The sequence below is a fragment of the Peromyscus californicus genome, unplaced genomic scaffold (assembly GCF_007827085.1).
Source record: "Peromyscus californicus insignis strain IS unplaced genomic scaffold, ASM782708v3 Scaffold_6__1_contigs__length_162567912, whole genome shotgun sequence".
Taxonomy (NCBI): domain Eukaryota; kingdom Metazoa; phylum Chordata; class Mammalia; order Rodentia; family Cricetidae; genus Peromyscus; species Peromyscus californicus.
The window spans coordinates 52,224,585-52,242,856 of NW_026294584.1; the positions used below are offsets into that span (position 1 = coordinate 52,224,585).

At 38.0% G+C, this 18,272-nt stretch overlaps 1 protein-coding gene and 1 non-coding gene across 2 annotated transcripts in view; both read right to left on the minus strand.

Moving 5' to 3' along the window:
• Positions 1 to 18,272, minus strand: part of Kdm7a (lysine demethylase 7A) — a 69,246-nt gene that overhangs the window by 14,429 nt on the left and 36,545 nt on the right. The window contains exons 5-11 of the mRNA XM_052719827.1: positions 17,060 to 17,201; positions 16,283 to 16,469; positions 14,998 to 15,160; positions 11,655 to 11,742; positions 10,369 to 10,475; positions 4,196 to 4,287; positions 1,441 to 1,530 (exon numbers count right to left, since the gene is read on the minus strand). Coding sequence (XP_052575787.1) covers positions 1,441 to 1,530; positions 4,196 to 4,287; positions 10,369 to 10,475; positions 11,655 to 11,742; positions 14,998 to 15,160; positions 16,283 to 16,469; positions 17,060 to 17,201 — 869 coding nt within the window. The remainder of the gene's footprint in view (positions 1 to 1,440; positions 1,531 to 4,195; positions 4,288 to 10,368; positions 10,476 to 11,654; positions 11,743 to 14,997; positions 15,161 to 16,282; positions 16,470 to 17,059; positions 17,202 to 18,272) is intronic.
• LOC128100234 (U1 spliceosomal RNA) lies at positions 13,125 to 13,288 on the minus strand. Its single transcript, XR_008214746.1, has one exon. It is a non-coding gene; the product is annotated as a U1 spliceosomal RNA (small nuclear RNA).

Below are 18,272 nucleotides of genomic sequence, written 5' to 3' on the forward strand. Positions count from 1 at the left end.
AAAAACATAAACATCCTATTTAATCATCTAAGACGAAAATCAAATCCTCAGCTTTCCTGAGATCTCTATTCTCTTTTCCTCCACATACTTTGTGAACAATGCATTTCCTTGTTTTCTTTGGGAAGATTTTGGGGGGTGGGGTGGGGCTGGGAGTGGCTCTGCTTCCCAAGTGCTAGGATCACAAGCATGCACCACCATACCAAACTTCCATCTTAAATTTGTAATGTTAAACTGAGTTGACATTTTCAGAAATGATACTCCTGTTACTAAACTATCAATATTGAGTTTATTCTGTTTTGGTTTTACTGTGCATGAGACACACATGTGCACATATATATCACATGTAGTATGTTATATATTTTATATATATTTGATAAGACTTTTGATAGAAACCCATTTACATGCCATTACTATCACTCTAATAATTTTTGATACATCTGAAAAGACTTGAAATATTCTATCCATGGACTGTAAACCTAGCATAGTAATCTTTCTTGGAGGTTTGAAGATTTAGCTCAGTGGTAGAGAGCACTTGCCTAACAAGCACAGGGTCCTGGGTTCAGCACCAAGAACAAAAAGACATGATTAATTTTCTTAGATGTATACTGCTTTCCATTCTTGACATCATGTTGTGACCCTAGCCTGTTACTGCTGAACCATGTTTCCAGCTCTGCTTCCCATTCTACAAACACAGTCCCAATGTAAGATTAGGACTTATGTAAATTACTAGGTGTAAATGTAAATTATCTAATGTAATTACCAGGGGGGCCTCCATTCCTCCAGAGAATTTCCTCTTATTTTAAACTACACACTAAGCAAGTTACTTTCCTGAAGAACTACTTTAATGAAAACCCCCTTTTGTCAATACCAACATCAGCTCTTTAATAAATTAAAACACTTTACCTCATCTATGGGTTTTTATCAAAGGCATTGACTTCTCAAGTTGCTCCAGTATTTTTGGCCAAGGGATTCCCTAATACTCTTTCCAACACAGTTTCACTCACCTTACTATTTTATCCCTTCCTCTAATTACTTCACATACATTCATCTCTAGGTAATTAAAACTAAATAGGTCTAAACATCATAGTGTGACTTCTGCTCGAACTTTTGGAGGAACTTAAAGAATTTACAGTAACTGGAACTGCCTCTTTGTTGTTTTATTACAATGCAATACTCTATATTTCTCTGTAAGACATTAGAAGCCGGGTTGGGGATTTAACTCAGTGGTAGAGCGCTTGCCTAGCAAGCACAAGGCCCTGGGTTCGGTCCTCAGCTCCAAAAAAAAAAAGACATAAGACATTAGAAGCCTAAAAGCTGTAAAGCTAACTCAGCCCATTCTATTCCTTCACATATGTAAGTGCTTTCAATATTTACAGCATGGTGGCAGATCCATTTGCTTCTCAAGGCGACAGCAAGCAAACACATAACTTCTATTCTTACCTCTATTGCTCGAATTACTTTAGAAAGTTCCTTAATAAGATGTCCAGGTCTAACATTGTCTGGAATTTCAAAGGCATGTTCAGATACAAGCTGTATTTGGAGTAATAAAGATAAGAAAATGAAAGTCACTTAAATATTTAAACCCAATTTACTTTATAAGGTTCTCTATATTTTAAAGACACTGCTGATAATGTTAAGCCATTCTCAAGAGTTTATGTACTTGGTGTAATGTCACCTAAGGGGATCCACATTATCAAATAAAATCCTCTTATTTTAAAGTCTAAAATGGATTTGTCTCACAGTGAATCTTATTTATAATGCATTCGAAACCTCAAATCCCACTGTGATTCTAAATACAACTACTAAGAAATTAAGCCTAACATTTAATTCAAAATATATAAGGATCTTTACAGGGAACACTGGTACTAAGTAATCCTTGTTTTTCATGGAAAGTATAATTTGAATAAATTTGAGTTAAAAGTTTAATAATCAAAAGCAAATGAGAAAGACACCTTTAACAGGAACAAGAAATGAATTAGTAAGTGAGCATATTTACTAACTACAAACTAATACCATTATTTTTATGTCTATTTACAAATACTACTTCTCTGTATCTAAGAACATTCAATTTTTAGACACATACTAGTTTCTATTTTTGCTTTATAGTCGACTTGTTTTTAGTATATAACTTGCTGGAACAAATTAGTTAGCAACAATAACATGGAATAGTGCTAACTCTGTGTTCTGATACTGTTAAGTACACTTGGTAAGCATGAACTCATTTAATCCCTCAATATCAGGATGACACATACTTCCGGCAGGAGATTCCTCACTTGACATACTTGGGACTAGAGATGTTTCAGAGTTCAGATTGGGGGTGCTCACCTTTTCCAGGTTCTGATGATCATTGCCATATTACAACTGAGAGAACTGAGACACTGACATTAGGAAGTATGTCCAGAATGACACAGCTTACTAGCAGAGATGAGATCTGAGTCTAAATATCTGATTCCAGAATCCAAAGTTTCAACCAGTATACTGAACTGCCTCCTGTCTTTGAACAAATTTACTAAAAATGTAGACATGTTTGGAAATACACTTTATTTCCAATGTCTAATCATACTTGTGATAAAAGTTTACTATGCACAGAAATCATGTAGGATGCTTTTAGGATTAATTCTACTCCAGAGCTATTAAAACCATAATTCTGAGTAAGATGCAGGGACTATTTTTTTTTTAGAAGTTCTCAAGGCAACACTAACACACAATTGAGAAGCACCCATCCAAAGCCTCTACCAGAGACAGAGGTACACAATTTCCACAGCTTATGCTTCATCACGTTACACAGCTGTTAACTTACTTGGGCTTTTCCTCCTCATACACATGATAAAATCTAACAGTGGAAGGCATGTCTTTACTGGGTGTTTCTATAGCACCTTGCCCTAATAGATTTGTACCACTAATCCTAAAGTAAAATGGAACATAAAATTGCCTGGACCATAGCCTAGTACTTGTATCCCAGTATCTCCTTTTAAAAATTTATGATTATGATGATGATGATGAGAGAGAGAGAAGGGGTGTGTATGTGTGTGTGTGTGTGTGTGTGTGTGTGTGTGTGTGTGTGAGAGAGAGAGAGAGAGAGAGAGAGAGAGAGAGAGAGAGAGAGAGAGAGAGAAAGGGATGTGTGTATACACCAAAGCACATGAGTGGAGAGAGAGAGAGAGAGAGAGAGAGAGAGAGAGAGAGAGAGAGAGAGAGAGAGAGAGAGAGAAAGGGATGTGTGTATACACCAAAGCACATGAGTGGAGGTCAAAGAACAACTTTGTGGCATTTCCTTCCACCTCTACACTGGTCCCCAGGATTGAACTGTTCTCAGGCTTACACAGCAGGTGCTTCATAGACACTGAATTTCTCACTGGCTCTCGTTTTCCCTTAATAGCAAGAATTTTATTTTAAATGGATATCAGGGATCTGGAAATCATTAGCACACATATACATCATTCATATTATTTACTCTTACATGTGAAGCTCCATGGGGTTGAGTAAGAGTTCAAACAGTTAGTGAAGGAAACATGCATACATCACACACATTAGTTTTAGGTCTAAGTGCATAAGAATATGCTGCAGAAGCATAAGGGAAGTAAGAGGAAACACTAACTCCAAAAGGAGATGTGGATGAACTCTCAGAAAAAGCCTGGGACAACTGCAACAATTGAACCACAAGTTAAGAGTCTTGTCCCTTCCTTCCCGTCCATTTTTTATAAACCTACCACGGTGGTAAAAAGCAGGGACTTGCAATCTTAAGAGTCCAACTTTTTATCCTAGCCGTGATGGTTCTCTTGGGAAAGTTACTTAAATGGGAACACCAGCAGCACTCAGGCCCCACATAGTCACTCTGAAGACTAAACGAGGTCACACAGGTAAAGACAAAGCACAGTGCTTGACATGCTAAGAGCTCAACATGGCTTGTTACTCTGTATCAGCATGTTTGTTTCCTAGTCAGTGTCTTAAATATACTTGCATTTTGTTTTTTCAAGAACAAAAGCCAAAGTTCTTTATTCTCTAATCAGAATTAGTACATCTGTATATAGTATGTCATAGAGTACAAACAGTATATAAAATACAATTTCCATTCCTTTTACAACTGGCACACGAATGCTGCCCACACAACAAAAGTACTGTTTTCATGATCTTACCTCCTCTCCCCCCCCCCCACACACACAAAAAAAAAACAAAATCAGCAAAAACAACTTACTTCTTTTTTCATCCATACTTTTAAAGCAGTATGGAGTGCTTTCACTCCCTGTACTAAGTAAGTTTGAGGCTGGAACCCATCTTCTTTCAGTTCTGTTGGGATGAAGTAAGGGAGAGAAGGAAATTAAAAGTTTACAAAAGGATATCTCGAGTATCAAGTATTAAACTTAACACCCAAAACAGCACAGGAAATAATTCAAAAGGCAAGAAAGAAAAATAAGCAGAACTACATTAAATGTAATGATACAGATAGCTCAGTGGAAGCACTGACTGCGCTTCCAGAGGTCCTAAGTTCAACTCCCAGCAACCACGTGGTGGCTCACAACCATCTGCAATGAGATCTGGTGCCCTCTTCTGGCGTGCAAACATACATGCAGACAGAACACTATACACATAATAAATAAACCTTTTTTTAAAAAAAAAAGTAATGATAGCAAATGCTTATATTAAGCATATAAAAATACAGGAAAGTTTAAAACAGTGGGAAAAAGATGTCAAGTTTTGAAAATAAAGTTCAGATAGCTGTAGTAATATACTATTATTAATGAAGCATCATTTCAACACGTTCAAAATTTCAATTCACTAGAAAAAACATTTAAAATTTGCACACTAACAATCGTGAAATATAAAAAGCAAGACAAAACACAAAATACAATCAGCAATTGCACAATCACAGTGGGATATTTCTAGGAAAACCAGTAAACACAGACTGGACTGGAAAAACAGATAATTCAACTCAAGCTGTATAAAATTTGGTTCAACAGTCAAATAGGATACTGCACCTGGGAATTGCAAAATGCACATTTTTTTCAGACATACTCAGCACATCATCTGCATTACAGGACCATAAAGAGGCCTCAACAAATACACAATGATCTGAATCACTTATATGTTCAAAATGCAATTAAGCTAGAAATCAACAACATAGATAACAGTAACAGATAACAAATGTTTAGAAATTTAAAATTATAGATGTTAAGAAACATACAAACTAAAAGATTTTTTTAAAACCACTGGGACCAGAGAGATAGCCTAGCAGTTAAGAGCACTTGCTACTTTTACAGGACTGGGTTTCAGTTCCCAGCACCACATCAGACTGCTCAGAACTACCTCTAACTCCAGGGCCAAGGAATCTGATGCCCTCTTCTGGCCTCTGAGGACACTCGCATGCATGTACACACATTCAGACACACAGACACACATGCAGTGGCAGACTCACAACCCTCCCATACCAAAATAAATAGATAAAATATAATTTTAAAGGCCACATGATAATATCAGTTTGAAATTATATGAATTTTTTTAAAGATTTGTTTATTTATTATGTATACAGTGTTCTGCCTGCACGTATCCCTGAAGGCCAGAAGAGGGCACCAGATCTCATTACAGATGGTTGTGAGCCGCCATGTGGTTGCTGGGAATTGAACTCAGGACCTTTGGAAGAACAGCCAGTGCTCTTAACCTCTGAGCCATCTCTCCAGCCCCGAAATTATATGTAATTTACAAACAGAAAATATTATTTCCATTTAAAACATGGGTGGTGAAACTGAAAAAACAAGGATCATTGCAAAAGTCAAGACAGTAGTTAACTATAGAAGAGGAGGAAGATGTAATTTAATTATACGGTAGGGATGGTACCAAGATTTTTCTTGGATGAATGCCTATGATAGTGGCCAACATATATACATGTGTGTACCTAGTTTAAAGAAGACTATTACTCAGGTAATTGCTATTCAAACAAAAACAACTTAATTAATGCTTTGAAAAATGCTGGTGTAGCCAGATGGTGGTGGCACATGCCTTTAATCCCAGCACTCAGGAGGCAGAGGCAAGCATCGATCCCTATGAATTTGAGGACAGCCTTGTCTACAGAGTGAGTTCCAGGACAGCCACAGTGGCATAGAGAAACGGTCTCAAACAAAACAAACAGAAAAGTCTGTTTCAGGGCTGGGATTGTAGCTTAGTGGTAGAACACTTGCCTAGTATGCACAAGGCCCTGGGTTTGACCCTACCAACACATTGCTATTAATAGGCTGAACCATAATGGAGTTGTCAGTATTTGACCATTTTGAAATATGAAAATAGCAATTTTACATGAACCCACCATGGGAATAATAATATATAACAGTATGCTATTTTTTAAACAGCACTAAAATGAAAAGTACCTAGGAATAAATCTATCAAGATCTGTAAGTGCAAGGTTTTACAAAACTTCAAAAGATATTACAGAAGATGGAGACAAATGCTCCATGATCATTCTTTAGAAAACCCAGTGATGGGCCAGGTGTGGCGACACATGCTTTTAATCCTAGCACTGAGAAGGCAGAGGCAAGCCAATCTCTATGAGTTCAAGCCAGCCTAGTCTACATAGTGAGTTCCAGGCAGCCAAGGCTACATACTCACTCTATCTAAAAAATAAGAAAAAGGGGGGGGGGGGGGGGGGGGGGGGGGGGCGCCTCAATAACGAATGTCTAGACCTCAGTATTTCTGAATTTTTATGTGATATGACAAAATACTAGTTATTTCTGAGACTAAATCAGTGCCATAATTTAATGAGTAACAAATTTCATCTTTCAGATAAATTTCTATTTTATTCTAAAAGGTTAGTGGGCTTCTGAGTGGCAAAGATTTGTGGGGATGTGGGCAGACAGAATAAATATGAATTAGTAGAGCTTCATCTAGCTAACCAGATGATATGAACTTGATGTCCCTGAGTCAGAGTAAGAGAAAAGAGGCAAGAAAAAGTACTACCAACCAAGTGTAAAACTTCCGGTCTCTTAACAAGAGAATTCAGGAATCAGACTGTGTTTCCAAAACAAAGACATTTATAGATATTTTTAACAAGTGTGTGATACAACTTCCCGCTGTTTTAGACTTGAACTTGGAAACTATGTTCAAGGGAAAAAATCAACAACAACAAAACCTGGTCACTGAGAAATGGGTGCAACTCTGTAATCCACTTCCATCCCTTCAGCAAGAACAATACTTGACGGAGTCATGGATTCACACTAAGGACTCATTTCTAGAGCACAGGGTGTTCCTGTATGGTCTTCCTCATCTGGGGAACCTTAACCCATCACACACATACTTCTCAAACTGTCACAGCCTCTCTCCTGACACTGCACTGCAAGGACTCATTGTTCTCACCTTTCATTCAAAATAAGGTGGTGTCTTTATAAATGTTTTTTGTTTTGTTTTCTATCATTTTGTATGTGTGGGAGCTCAGAGGACAAATGTAGAATTGGTTCTTTCCTTTCACTCCTATGTGGTTCCAAGGTTCAAACTCAGGTGGTCAAACTTATAGCAAGCACCGTAACACTGAGCCATCTTTGCTGGGCCCCTTTTTTTCTTTGGAGGGAAATGACCCCAGAGTTTTACTGTCTGTCTGTCTGTCTGTGTGTGTGTGTACATACACCATACTAAAAATAATCTTTAGGTTGTTACTTTTTTTCATTTCACCTTTTTTTCTTTTTTTTTTTTTTTTTTTTTTTTTTTTTTTTTTTTTTTTTTTTTTGGTTTTTCAAGACAGGGTTTCTCTGTGTAGCTTTGCGCCTTTCCTGGAACTCACTTGGTAGTCCAGGCTGGCCTCGAACTCACAGAGATCCGCCTGGCTCTGCCTCCCGAGTGCTGGGATTAAAGGCGTGCGCCACCACCGCCCGGCTCACCTTTTTTTCTTATAAACTATTAAATGGATAAAGAAATAAATGTCTAGACTCTAGACCACTGTGTACCTCTACATCTGTTTTCCTGAGAGCTAACTGTAACAGTATCATCATCTGGGACTAGACATGGCAAAGCAGTTTAACAGCACTTGTTGTTGTTGCAGAGGACCCAGGTTCAGTTCCCATTACTCACATAGTGGCTGTGGTGGTTTGAATGAAAAGTGGCTCCCATAGGTTCATAGGGAGTGGCACTATTAGGAGGTGTGGCTTGCTGGAGTGGGTGTGGCCTTGCTGGAGTGGGTGTGGCTTTGTGGAAGGAAGTGTGCCACTGGGGGTGGGCTTTGAAATTTCAGAAGATTAAGCCAGGCTCAGTGTCTCTCTCTCTCTTCCTGCTGCCTGCAGATCCAGAACTCTCAGCTACGTTTCCAGCACCATGTCTACCTACATGCTGTCATGCTTCCCACCATGACAATAATGGACTAAATTTCTGAAATGTAAGCCAGCCCTAATTAAATGTTTTCCTCATAAGAGTTGCTCTGGTCATGATGTCTCTTCACAGCAATAGAAACCCTAACTAGCCAGGCAGTGGTGGCGCACGCCTTTAATCCCAGCACTCGGGAGGCAGAGGCAGGCGGATCTTTGTGAGTTCGAGGCCAGCCTGGTCTACAGAGAGAGATCCAGGAAAGGCACAAAGCTACACAGAGAAACCCTGTCTCAAAAAACCAAAAAAAGAAAAAAGAAAAAAGAAAAGAAACCCTAACTAAAAGAGTGGCCCATAACCACCTGTAACTCCAGTTGTGAGCAATCTCATGCCCCCTTCTTGTACCAGTTGCACATGGTACACAAACACATACAGACAAACATTCACACACATAAAATTAAAAAAATAAATATTTAAAGAGTATCACCATTTGCAAACTAATTAGAAAAACAAAAAAAATATATTCTCACTAGCACAGAGAATGAAAAGCAGAAAATGGATGAAGTTCCATTCAGTCGACAACTTGACTGCTCAAACATTAAGTCAAAATACAAAAATATCAAAATCTGAAATTGTACCATGTAAAAAAAATCTTCAAGTCTAACTATAAATGGATTCCTTTTTTTCTTTTTCTTTTTTTGTTTTTTGTTTTGTTTTTTTGAGACAGGGTTTCTCTGTGTAGCTTTGTGCCTTTCCTGGAACTCACTCTGTAGTCCAGGCTGGCCTCGAACTCACAGAGATCCACCAGGCTCTGCCTCCCAAGTGCAGGGATTAAAGGCATGAGCCACCACATCCCAGCTATAAATGGATTCTTTAAAACCATTTGTGTGTGTGTGTGTGTGTGTGTGTGTGTGTGTGTGTGTGTGTGTGTATGTGTGTGTTAGTGGGAATTGAGCCAAGGGCCTCACTCCTGCTTATCAACGGGCTATAGTATCTCCAGCCCTCTTACTTTGAGACAAGATCTCACCAAGTTTCCCAGGCTGTTCTCGAACTTGTAATCCTGTCATAGCCACTCAAATAGCTGAGTAAAATTATAGGTCTGTGCCATTAGGCCCAGCTAAAAATGTTTTTCTTCAGTTGGGTTTATATGCTAACATGTGAATTAAACTGGCTAGCTTAATGGTCATAATGTTGACTGATGGCACAAACATTTAATGATTCAGAACACATAAATCATTCCCCTATTTTCTTTTTCTTTTTTTAAAGTTTATTGAGATAGAGGTCTTACTACATAACCCCAGCGGGCCTAGGACTCATTATGTACACCACGTTGACCTCAAGTCAGAGAGATCTGCCTACCTCTGCCACCTGAGTACTGGGGTTAAAGGCATGCGCCACTATGCCTATCCCCAACTCCTCTAATTTTTTAAGCAAATATTTCAGAACAAGTGTTATGTAACAGTCTGTCTAGTGATACAAGCTACATTTTTGAGAGCAAGGCACTAAAATGTGTGCAGGCCACTCACTCACTGAATGAAATGGCTATGTTCCAATAATATGGATATAGGTGTTTGATGTCTAAGAATATGGAAGGGATAGCTGTAGACTAGATACTCTACCTCAGTGGTTCTCAACCTGTGGGTCATGACCCCTTTGGGGTCGCATATCAGATATTTACATTATGATTCATAACAGTAACAAAATTACAGTTACAAAGTAGCAATGAAATAATTTTATGGTTGGGGTCACCACAACATGAGGCACTGTATTAAAGGGTCGCAGCATTAGGAAGGCTGAGAACGACTGCTCTAACGGCTAAAACGATTCTTACAGGGAAGGGGGAAGAAATACATACTGTTTTAAAAAGGGAAGCCAGACTGGAGAGATGTTAAGGTAAGAGCATGTGTTGTTCATGCAGAGGACCCGCGTTCTCAGCACTGTACTCACATGTGTACCCCCAACCCCCATACATACACATAATTAAAAGTAGAAATAAAATAAAAGTGAGGGTGACATCTAGCAAAGGGTCTGCATGAAGGAATGTGCAAACACACATCTTGCACACAACAGAGTGTACAAACCACTCATTACCTTTCAGGGTTTCCAGCAAACTTTTGGCTACAAACCAGCATATGGCTTCAAAGAAAGGGAATTTGAAAAGATCTGGTGTTTTTAATCTTTTCTCCATCTCATAACACCTAAATGAATAAAATTTAAAGAATAGTATTAATATTAGCATTTCAAAGTTAAATGAAGGTAATCAACTGAAAATAAACAGGCCATGATACAAATTTTTCGACAACACTGAACTGTTATCTTATGCAGGTTCTGACTTTAATAAATTTGCTAATCTACTTAAGAATTACACTGGGTACTGTAAAAGATCATGTCTTAGGCTCTGTATCCTAATTTTAACAAAAGAGGATTCCATGAGGGTTCCACTAATAAAATAGTTTTTAAGATCAGTTCCATGTGTTGGACAACACTGCAAACCCCATCCACGTTCTCTGGAGGCTCTACCAAGCATTCAAGATCAAGACCATATTTGGTATTAGTCAAGGTATAAAGACAGGGACCACAGTTTGCACAATATCGATCTTCTGTCAGAGTCCTAACAACAGCACATGTAGAAGAAGCCATCTCTCTTCCAGAAATAACTGAGGTACGAAAAGATTACAGCTTTTACCTGGTAGACACACGACCTACCACAGCTTAGAGCCTGGTCCTCTGTAAGAGCCACCAGCCCCTTTGCTAATCGCAAAGACAAAGCATCCAGGGCTCCCATGCACATACAGAGTTGCAAGAGTCACCACTTTTGGGAAATCCCAATGATACACAACCTCCCAAGGCATTTCCCCTTTTCTCAGTCCTCATGCAGTGCCCATCAGGAAGCATGCTGGCCATATGGAATTGGCTAACCCTAACCCTTTCTAAGTACAGTGAAGGAACAAAGTTAGCACGAAGGCCAGATCTCATCAAAAGGAGAGTAACTGTCCATCCTTTACCTACAACAAAATTCAAAGGCGTTCTAATAGCAATCCCGACATAAGAATTGTTCCAGCTCTACAGGCTATACACAAATCTGATTAATTTAATTCATTTTCATAACACTAGTTTATAGACTAAGAAAAGCATACACATTTTATAAAATTTTGATGTGGGAGGTATCATCATAATTCATAAGTTATCAATTTTACTTTAGATTTGAAAGGATCCTTCAAATAATGTTTTTAAAATATTTTTGTTAAAAAGTTCCTAATCATTCCTCAAGGCCTATATCTCCACAAGATCTCAAAATATTTTAACTTTTTTGTAAGAAATCAACACAAATGTTCTAATTAATAACAAAAGATCCTTTCAATATTGATGACACAAACCTGAGCTGCATGCCAATGTTGAGGTTGTGCAGAAAGTTACCCCCAAAAGCCATACAGTCCTGAGAAGTGAGCACAGCATGAATCCACCCTGAAACACACAGATCAATGATGCTTCAATTTCTAAACTAAACAGATGCTATTCTACCTGTGAAGTAAATAACTCAAATAACTGACATCACTTTACTTCATATCCCAGCACTAAAGAAGTTGGTGCTTATTACAACTGACTGACTCATCCACTTAAGTAGTTAGTAAAAGCTAGTAATGTGCTAGGCTTTGTGCTGAGCCTGAGGGGAAAGTACAGGTTTGGGGTTGTGACCATCAATACTTTGTTTTTAAAATTAAAACAAACAAACAAACAAACAAAAAAAACACCTTTACAATGGAAGATTTTATTCTGAGGCCAGTCAAATCTGGTTTGAATTAGGAAATAACATTTTCCCTAATGAATATAAGATTGACAGAGCAATCTGCTTCACAAGTGTCATCATGAAGGAATATGCAGGGAAAGATCAGGGAAATCATGTGACACCCTGCTCCAGCAGTAGGAAAGACAGATCACCCACATTTAAATGGGTGGGAAACTGGGCCTATGTACATTAAATGCTGATGATTAAATATTTTATTTCCATTAGGGTGTTTTCAAAATGAGAGACATTTCTAACAGATGATGTCTAACTTTTTAAATGTTAGGAGACTGAACACAAAGACATAAAAATATAAATTCTGCTGGGCATTCATATAGGTAACAAAGTATGTTCAATATAAACCAGGACTAGAAACTAAAATTCCATTATTTAAACAATGTACTTATACATGGTTTTGGCACTGAATACAACTACTCTATACATTAAAGAAAACTATAGCATAGTTTGTTTAGAAAGTTGCTAATCATCTTAGGAAAAAATCCCATTGATTAGAGCAATGACTGTCCCAATGCAGTCCTCAAACTAGCACCATCAGTCAGCAACCTGTTAGAGATGCAAAGTCTTAGGCCCATCCTACATGCACTGAATGAGAGCCCTAAGGAGGAGGCCCAGAAGTCTGTGGTTTACCAAGCCCTCCTGGTGATCCCTATGCTCCCATGAAGCTGGACAGACCCCAAGCTACACCAATGCTGATGAATTTCAGCCATCCCTAGCTCACATGTACTGCTTTACAGACTCATGACTAATGTTGCTGTGAGTACACGCACATAGAAAAACAGCATATCTTCATAAATTAATCTTTTAACTTCTTTCTTACACACTCCAGTAGGCCACTAAATTGACTTCATTACAAGTTATTTAGGTAGGATGTTCAATAATCTATGACTTCAATTTGATTTTAAAAAGGATACAATGTAAAAATTATAATAAATACCACTAGGAGACTTAAATGTAGCCTTTCAAAAGCTAGACATAAATCCTAATACTTTAGATAATGATTAATTAATTTTTTTTTCTTTTTTTTTTTTTTTTTTTTTTTTTACAGGGGAGAGCGCGAACGCAGTCCCCCACTACCACAAATTATGCAGTCGAGTTTCCCGCATTTGGGGAAATCGCAGGGGTCAGCACATCCGGAGTGCAATGGATAAGCCTCGCCCTGGGAAAACCACCTTCGTGATCATGGTATCTCCCCTGCCAGGTAAGTATGATGATTAATTAATTTACTCAAGCGTAATTATTCTATACGAGAGGCAAGGTAGCAAAGCAGAACATGTAGTAATAGTCCTGTAAACTCTATAACCCTGAGGTCACCCAAGCCAAAGGAACACTGTTCTCAAACCCATGGGCCCAGAGAGTAGAGCCTGCATATTCACTCCCACTGCCAACCAACATATCAATACTCCTATCTGCAGTATACAGTATAAAGAAGTTTAGTAGTCCTCAAAGAATTATGCATCATTAAGTAAGGCAACAAAGCAATTTGTTACATACTTCAAAGAAATAAACAAAAATATGCCTTCACATAAAAGTTTGTACAATTGTTCAAAACAGCACTATTCATAAAATCACAAAGTGCTAACAACCCAAATGTCCCATCAACTAATGAATGGGTGAGCAAACTATGGTATATCCTGTAAAGGAATATTGTTAGGCTAAAAAAAGATTAAGCATTCATGTGTGCTATGGCATAGATGAGCCAAGTAAATATTATGGTAAGTAAAAGAAGTTACTCACAGCTGGGGATGATAGCACCTGCCTACAATCTCATCACTCAGTAGAGTCAAGAGAATCAGGAGTTCGAGGTTATTTTCAGCTACACAGTGAGTTACAGGCCAGTCTGAGCTATGAGACCCCGTGTCCAAAACCCAAACAAACAAACAAAAAAAAAAACAAAAACCAACCAAACAAACAAAAAAACCAGAAGAGAAGAGAGAAAAAATAGACAGAGGGAAGAGGCTAGACACAAAAGGAAACATATTAAGTGTCCAAACAGGAAATGCATAGAAAGTATATCAGTAGTTACAGTGGGTCCAGGGAGTGGGGAATGGCAGTATCTGCTAAAAGGTATGGAGTTTCTTCTGGACATAATGGAATGGTTCTCCACTTAGATGGCAGTGATGGTTGTGTGATCATACTAATCTATTAAAAATCATTAAACTGTATCATTTAATAGGATGGTGACCAAGTCCTCTGAGGAACAATCAAGTAAAAAGTTCTTAGTCCTTCTTAGGTAAGGCCATAAAAGCTGTTTTATTTAACAATGTGTTAAAGCCAAAGCTGGTTCTAATTATAAGCTGACTCCAAATGACTCACTATCAACTAACCTAGACCAGCAAGTGGTTCTTCAATGACAGGGTTGGAGGTGGCCAGGAGATGAGAAGGTAAAGGAAACAGAAAAGGTGAGGTCAAGAGATCTTGTACAAGCTGTGTCTTATGCCAAGCAAGCTTATTAAGAAGTACAGCAAGTCAGCAGGAACTACCATACAGTAGAACAAAGTCAGTGGAAAGGTAATCAAACAATGTTGCATTAGGAGAACACAGGGTTATCTCAAGAGCTTTATAGACAAAACACACAGCAGCCTTGGGACTGATAACCACAGCCTTGTAAGGTGTCAAGAGTTGGGTTCTCAAGATCTGAAGCAATTCCCCCAAGGTCCCAGCCCCAGGCCATTACTGGCTCTGTCAAGCATGTTCCTGGTTTTATTGAAGAAACTTTCTTCTCCATACATCAGGGCTTCAGGGAAAAGCTCCTAAGGCCCTAACCCCAGGCTATTACTGGCTCTGTCAAGCATGTTTCTGGTTTCAGACAAGGAACTGTGTTCATTTTCCATGCACCAGGACCTCAGGGAAAGCCTCGGATCAGCCCAGCCCTCAACAATCAACCACGGAAGTAGGGGATGAAATTAAAACCTTACCTGTAGGAACAAATAAGGTATGTCCCTGCTTTACCACACATTTGTAGCATTTATCTACTTTATCTCCAAAGAACACCTCACTCTGGGTCACAGATGAACTCCAAGATTCATAGAGTGCCAAATTTTCATTTGTTGGCTTTATCAAATAAAAAATCTTCTCACCCTAGAAGGAAGTAATCATACTACTTTGAAAAAGAAAAGCCATTCACAGGATGGCTTACACTAGTACAATTTCCCAATAAAAGGATCTAAATTAAACTTAAGATATTGTTTAGGTTCAAAAAATGTCACATATCTGATCAGCAGCGAATTCTCTAATCAGCAAGTTCACAGGAACTAAAACTCCTCCCACCTCCAACTGACAGTCAATAATCCTATCAAAGAAAGCACCACAAGGGAGGAAGATAAAGAACCACAAACAGAAGTCAATTATGTTACAGCCTCCGGGTCGCAGCACAATCATCTCTCATACTTCATCTTCAGAACCATAAAGATCCTATAGGTAACTTACAGGTAGATTCTTATATATTTAAAAACCTGTGAATAAACTTCCTTTAGTGAACTCTTGGCATCCTCAGAGAAAAAGACCAGATCTCAAGGACACAGCATCAGTTCTAGTCCAGAGTACTGCATAGGCACAGGAATCTGAATCAGATCTGGTTCTGGGCCAGGTACCATGTAATTCAACAGTGATGGAAAGTTTTTTTATTTTTTAATTGTGTTATCTCTCCAGTCTAGAAGTCATTAGCTATAGGTAATATTGCTAGTGTGAATGAACAACTCAATTTTTAATTATACTAAATTTTAATTATTTAAATCTAGCCACAAAGGCTAATGTTTATTAGGCAATGCAGTTCTAGATAAAGCAGAACAAATAAACACTAAAAGAATTAGTAATTGTATAGATGTTTGTGATTTATAAAACTTGTTTTCTCATTCTCATCTTAAGGCCAGAAGCAATCATCACCATCATTTTGCTTCTTCTTAGTCATTTGTTCAGAGATTAATGCAAACTGACTAAGGAGAAGAGAAAAAAAGAGACAAAGGCTAACAGAAATCAACTTAAAATATAGAAGTGAAAAAGGAGGCTAAATAACTCATGACTTTTCTATGACTTGAAATGTAAAAAAAAAAAAAGAAAAAAGAAAGCACCACGGCATAAAATGTTTAAGAAGCAGAAAAATATTTAAATGTTTACAAATGTTACATAGAACAAATGAATGTCCTAACAGAAAAATAAGGCATGTTTTTATTAATAAGGAAGTAAGAAATACCCTATTCTTACCCAAAGAACATGGTACCAGACAGAAGTCCCACCAAAGTCAATGTGGAAATCTGTATAGCTATCTTGAACTCCCATTAAGCAGTATTTCTGGACAAAGGGCTTAGGGAAGACTGAGTCATCTGGCCAGTAATTTTCCACCCAGGAAAGTTTTCTGGCTATGTCAGGGACCTCCACCAATTCAGACATCCTTAAAAAAGAAAAAAACCAAAACATATATACATACCAATCTAATACAAATTAAAGACTTTTTTTTGTCCTGGAACTCACTCTGTAGCCCAGGCTGGCTTCAAACTCACAGAGATCCATCTGCCTCTGCCTCCCGAGTGCTGGGATTAAAGGCATGCGCCGCCGCCGCCACCACCACCCAGCTAAAGACTTCTTAAAACTATTCCTCCCATATCAACCCAAACCAAGCAATTAAAAGGAACTCAAGATTAACAATACTTAAGCATTTAAAATACATTTTATGTCTCTTTTTTTTTTTTTTTAAGACATGGTCTCACTGTGTGGCCTTGGCTGTCCTGCAATCAGGCTGGCCTTGAACTCACAGAGATCCTCCTGCCTCTGCTTCCTGAGTGCTGGGATTAAAGTTGTGCATCACTATGCCAGCTACATCTTGTTTCTAAATATTCTATGAGCCTGGCAAAGCAAAATTTAGATCACTGCTTCCAATGGATAGCTACCAAAGTCATAATTATGCTCATTAAAATAAAATTATCATTAAACTACACTTAGCTAAAATTGAGAATGCTAAGCAAACTGTCCAGAGATACTCACTTTGTATCTGAAAATTCAAGGCTGATCACATTTAAGACTTTTGGTCTGTTAGGATTCATGAAGTATTGAACGTAATTGTGAAGTGTCATTTTGCTGTCTGCCTGCCTTGCCACATCGATGACATCTATCACTTTGTCACCACCTGCAGAGAAAAAAGTAGTCTATTATTGACCTTAAAAGCTGCATAGACACTCTGAACAAAAATACTAAAATCCATATTTGCTTATTATGATAACTAAGCCAACTATAAAACTGCATAGAATTAACATCGATTGTAAAAACATATAATTTAGTAAGCCATCTATGTGTCACTCATTTCTTGTGGGTAGCTCATAACAACAACAAAAAAAAACAATAAGCTGGGATATGAAAACTGTCCACTGTTTCCTGGGTTTCAATTTCCTCATGCATAAAAGAGGAGATTGGCTTTTGCCTTTAATTTCTATAATGCTTAAGAGTCTAACTCTGTTGCTTTAAAAAGGAGGGCACTGGGGAATTAGCAAACATGTCATCAGGACACATGACTTTGCTCCACTGGTCATGTCTTCGAATGTTCTCCTTGCAGAGCAGTGGTTATCCAGCTAAAGTCAATTCATACAGTGCAGCCTGAATGCTCAGATTCTGAGTTGTGATTACCTTACAGTTTTCCCTATACAACCACAAGGTACTGCTTGCAGACTTCTGCAGCACCACCTAGGAAGCAAAACCCCTTTTACAATGGATCACAGTATGAGTTGCGATTCAAAATATGGCAACAGTTAATCAATCTGAAATAGAAAATGGAAGTGTTCCACTCTTGTAAGTCAATGTAATGTCATATACACTAAAAATAATTGCCTCAGATTTCCTTATTTTCACATAAAACATAATAGTTCTACTACTGTTATTTTAACTGAAGAGCTTTGCAGCACTAAAAGTTAGTGGATAAAGCAGTTCGAACAACTTCTATAATTAAGTTACACTAACCATTTACTTTACAGGCAATTAGGTTTAAGTTAAAGCTAAGTCTTATCCCCTAGTTTATCATATATTTAAATTTACACGAATGTTTTAAGTCAGGGCATTTAACTGGATTTTTCTAAATGAAACAGTTATCAATGAAAATAAAGGGACAAGTTCTTCAATATGACATGCCAAGGAAATAATGTATAGTAGTGGACACATAATTCTGAGACAATGTAGATTTGGGTTCTGATTCTCAAATAACACCTGC